Genomic DNA, 3,350 nt, shown 5'->3' with positions numbered 1-3,350 from the left:
AGGAAAGAGAATAGGACTTACATTTGACCTGACAAGGGCTTCCAAGAAGGGAGGAAGCCAGGATTCCTAGGCTTACTCTGTCTCTGTTTGAAACCTTACTAAGTGTGAGGATTCATCCAGACCTGATCCGAGTCATAACACCATGCCAATGACAAAAATAGTTAAGGTGATTCAAATAGAGGTTATAGGCTTTATTAAGTTGATGTTCTTCAGCGAGCACCTCAACATTAGGTAACTTCCTGAGCTGAAGTAGGATTGGGGTGGTTTTTTTTTTTAATCAGTATAATTATTAATAATGACATATTGATTTTGATAATAATAATATACAATGCATAGGATTTTAATTGTTTCTATTATTGTATTCTATTATTGTCTTGCATATTGGAATACTGTCCAGCATGTAATAAATAACATAAAAGCTATCATTATTTCCCTTGACCATAGAGACCTTTTTTCTCTATTGAAAACACTCATGATCTGTGTCATACATGTGGCCCTTCAATATCTGTTGCCTTGTGAAATTTCTTGTATTGTTAACTTTCCATGGTGTACTTCTTGTATATTAAGTTGTTATCATGAGGCAGATTTACATCTTTGAATTTTCTATACTACTAAGCATAATACTAGCCATACTTTGAATAGTTATATCTGAGCATGAGATGATATTCATTAAACATAAATAACATTTGTATACATATTTAAAATATACACAGTATTTTCGGAAAGAAAGCACGTGGACAGAGGCTTTTAGTATCTTATAGAAAGAATTAATAGTCAAAGTTGGGTGCTAGTGTTGCAGTGGTTAAGGGTTTGGCTGCTAACCAAAACGTCAGCAGTTCAAATCCACCAGCAGCTCCTTGGAAACCCTATGGGGTAGTTCTACCATGTCCTATAGGATCATTATGAGTCAGAATCAACTCCACGGCAATGGGTAGGTCCAGGTTGCTTGTAGTGTTCTCCCTCCTTATCTATTCTTCTCCTTCGTCTTTAGGTCCATTCAGTTTTTTCACACTTCGCTAGGAATTGATTTCCAGAAGTCAGCCTACTCTAGCCAACCAAATGTCCATTAACATGTTCTTCGCAAATTAGGAACAATACCTATTATTTTTATTAATCTTTTTGACTCTGAACATTTTCATTACACAAGGTATAATGGAATTCTGGGTAGTTGAAGAAGTTATTCAACCAAGGTGCAGATATCTTGTCTCCAAATTCAGGGCTTTTTCTCCTTGAGACTTGTAAACACTGTCAGTGTAAGCAAAAGACACCCAACGCTTGAAAGGGGTTCCTTCTTTTCTCTACTTTTATTATATGTCAGGAAGAACTAAATCCAAATAATTTTCACATAAGCCAGTAGAAACTATTTTTGTGAACAACTTGGTTTAAAAGAAAGATGAAAGTTCTCTGCACAATCTTTATGATTGTCCCATTAACTCCTTCTAATTAATCCTGATAATGGACCAGAAAATAATCCAGAAATACCTTGAAAAATTCAAAACGAAAGAAGAGCTATGGAGTACAAAATTTTGTCCTGTATCATATTTTAAGCTTCAGTAAATAATTTTTAATTACTCTTGAAAAATTGGAAGTTGGACATTGAAGTGTTCTCAAATGGAAAACGTTCCCTGGGCTTTTAAAATCCACATCACAAGCAGGCCATATGGCCACAGAATTAGATTTTATTTATTTGATTTCCGTTTTACAATATTGGGTACCTTGCAAATCTAGTCTTAGATGAATGCATTAATGGTAAAACAAAAGAGAACAGATATGAAAGAGAACTGAGTATCTTGATTTTTTTTTCCAATTATGAGAGAAAAATGTTCACAGGGATAGGTAGTTTGGCAAATCTACAGAATAGAAAGTTTATCTTTGGCAAATTCGTGTAAAAGGTTCCTGGGATATCTAGATTTAAACAAAACTTACCCTGAAAACATCCACAATCTCTTACTTCTTTATGAGAAACGCAATCCTTTTTACTGTGTCTTTGAAGGCTTCCTTTACCTGCTTGTTTCGTAGTGTATAAATGAAAGGGTTAAACATAGGGGCAATTGAAGTAAAGAGCAGTGCCACCACCTTATTAAGGGCTACTCCTTCCTTTCCTGAAGGTTTAATGTAGGCGAAGATGGAACTGCCATAGCTCATGGAAACCACAATCATGTGAGAAGAACAGGTGGAAAAGGCCTTTATCCTTTGTTAGGTAGAAGGGAATTTTAGAATGGTGCTGATGATGTATGTGTAGGAGAGAAGCACACCCAGTAGGGTAGTAATCAGTGTTAGCACAGCAAAAGCCAAAACAACCTTTTCTATATGCTCTGTGTCAGAACAGGCGATCTGTAGGATAGGATATGCATCACAAACAAAACTATCAATGAGATTTGAGTCACAGAATTCCAGCTGGAGACCCATGCCAAGAGGGGGGACAATAATCAACAGGCCAGCAATCCAACAGCAGAGAAGGAGTGTAGTGCAGAACTTGTTGCTCATGATGGTTGTGTAATGTAAGGGCTTACAGATGGCCACGTAGCGATCATAGGCCATGGCAGCAAGGAGAAAAAATTCAGTTGCTCCAAAGAGGATACCAAAAAACAATTGTGTGAAACAAGCATGATAGGTACAAGTTTTATCTCCAGTTGTCAGGCTGTACAGGAATCTGGGAATACAGACAGAGGTGAATGAGACTTCTAAGAAAGAGAAATTTCGGAGAAAAAAATACATGGGAGTTTGAAGATGGGAATCCAAAAGTGTGAGAGTGATAATTGCCATGTTCCCAGCCACACACAAAAAGTAGGTGAGAAATAAAAATACCAAAAGTAGGATTTGTAATTTTGGGTCCTCCGTCATTCCCAGCAGGATGAATGTTGTTATCACTGTGTGATTTGTCATTACCTCCTGTGTCTAGTCAAAAATGATTGGACTTGAAGGCACAAGCAACATAAGACGTCAGCATGGAGCATGAAGTAAAGATGCAATCAGTATTAATGTAATGCATTTGGCATCTGGTTGTAGAATTTTACTGGAAATATTTAAATATGGATCAAAGACCTATAACTCCCTTATTAGAAACGATATTTATACAGATGTCAAATGAAAACACGCAGCAGCAATCATGTATCTCATTTCATATGGTGTTTCTCATTATCATTGTCTCGAGACATAGGTCTGATCAATGTTACAGGTTATTCCATTATTCCTGACGTTTTTTTCTTCTGCCTCCTTTTTCTTTGCTTTTCCCGCCCTTCTTTTCAGCTCCGCTTTTGTAACAGAGAAGAATTTGTCAAGGAGTATTTCATTCTGGTCTCTGGCTGTATTTTGAAATAAAATAACTGCAAAGGGCTGGATAATAGCTT

General features: G+C 36.6%; 1 protein-coding gene across 1 annotated transcript; it reads right to left on the bottom strand.

Moving 5' to 3' along the window:
- Nucleotides 1-2,196: 2,196 nt before the first annotated feature.
- On the bottom strand, nucleotides 2,197-2,766 carry LOC135231302 (olfactory receptor 6C2-like). The gene has a single exon (XM_064285133.1). It carries the CDS (start codon nucleotides 2,764-2,766, stop codon nucleotides 2,197-2,199), a length of 570 nt encoding a protein of 189 aa, XP_064141203.1.
- Between the last annotated feature and the right edge of the window lie 584 nt (nucleotides 2,767-3,350).

Source organism: Loxodonta africana, chromosome 4, assembly GCF_030014295.1.
Source record: "Loxodonta africana isolate mLoxAfr1 chromosome 4, mLoxAfr1.hap2, whole genome shotgun sequence".
Taxonomy (NCBI): Eukaryota; Metazoa; Chordata; class Mammalia; order Proboscidea; family Elephantidae; genus Loxodonta; species Loxodonta africana.
Note: the sequence above shows the minus strand (reverse complement) of the source record. Positions and strands in the feature narration are given on the sequence as shown.